General features: G+C 41.8%; 1 protein-coding gene across 1 annotated transcript; it reads right to left on the bottom strand.

Annotated features, from left to right (window-relative positions):
• Positions 1-5: 5 nt before the first annotated feature.
• LOC113464790 (uncharacterized) lies at positions 6-923 on the bottom strand (the record flags this gene model as incomplete). The annotated part of the gene is made up of 1 exon (XM_026816646.1): positions 6-923. A coding segment is annotated over exon 1 (918 nt), but the record flags the coding sequence as incomplete, so codon positions are not given.
• Positions 924-974: the final 51 nt, after the last annotated feature.

Here is a 974-nt window from a genome sequence, read left to right as displayed (position 1 = left end):
AACCCTTGCTGTCTCTTGTCACTTTTGGAGAAATAACTGTACAGCATGTGTAAGAAATCTTCAATGTCCTTCGGTAGGTGTTCACATGCACGACAAGCTACCAAGTGCATCGAGTGGCAAATGCACGGCAATGTCACAACTTCATTTTTATTTTGTTCCAATAACCGGGAAACGAAAGAGTTATGCTTCCCAAGCATAACGGATGCATTGTCAGTACAAATGCCAACAACGTTGGTCATAGGCAAATTGTACTTCTCCATGGTGTATTGGAAACATTTGTACATATAATCCGCTGTTGCATCTTTGAGGCGAAAATAATCCAATAAATACGTTTGAATAGTGCCTTTGTACGTATATCGTGCAAGAATGCACAAGTTTCTATTGTCAGACACATCCGTACTCTCATCGACGAGTACGGAAAAGGGGTTGACCCTTAATATGGCTGTGACCTTGTCAACAACTGCTTTATTCAAGACATTCTTAATTATTGCACTAATTTTTGTTCGTTTCAGCGTCATTTTGGATAAGATGTTCGAGTCCTTTCCTGCTCGACACATCATCTTCGTAAAATGGTTGTACGAATGGAAACTCCTACTATGTTCTATAATACCTAGAACACATGTGATCTCTGCTTCCTTCACGTCGTCCACAAAAGACGTTGTGGTTGTGGATACAGATTCCGATGACGATTCTCCTGCATGGCATGCTACTTGGGACTGTGCTAATCTCATATGTAGCTTTGTGCGGGAATGCCTGAGCAAATCGGCTTTGCCACCTTCCAACGTCTTCTTGCAAACAATACATTGTGATTTGTATGGATTGTCCTCGCATTTTGCCAGCCATGGTGAAAGTTCCGGATCTTCCAGCCAGGATGGGCAAAATGATTTTCGACGAATCACCTTCTTCGTCGGAGGTGGTGTCATCGTCGTCGATTCATCAGTACCTGTTTTTAAATACGGATTATTTATTACTCA

This window comes from Ceratina calcarata, unplaced genomic scaffold, assembly GCF_001652005.2.
Source record: "Ceratina calcarata isolate Rehan_Ccalc_2016 unplaced genomic scaffold, ASM165200v1 scaffold5356, whole genome shotgun sequence".
NCBI classification, from domain to species: Eukaryota; Metazoa; Arthropoda; class Insecta; order Hymenoptera; family Apidae; genus Ceratina; species Ceratina calcarata.
The sequence above is the reverse complement of the archived record's forward strand: the minus strand, read 5'-3'. Positions and strand labels throughout refer to the sequence as shown.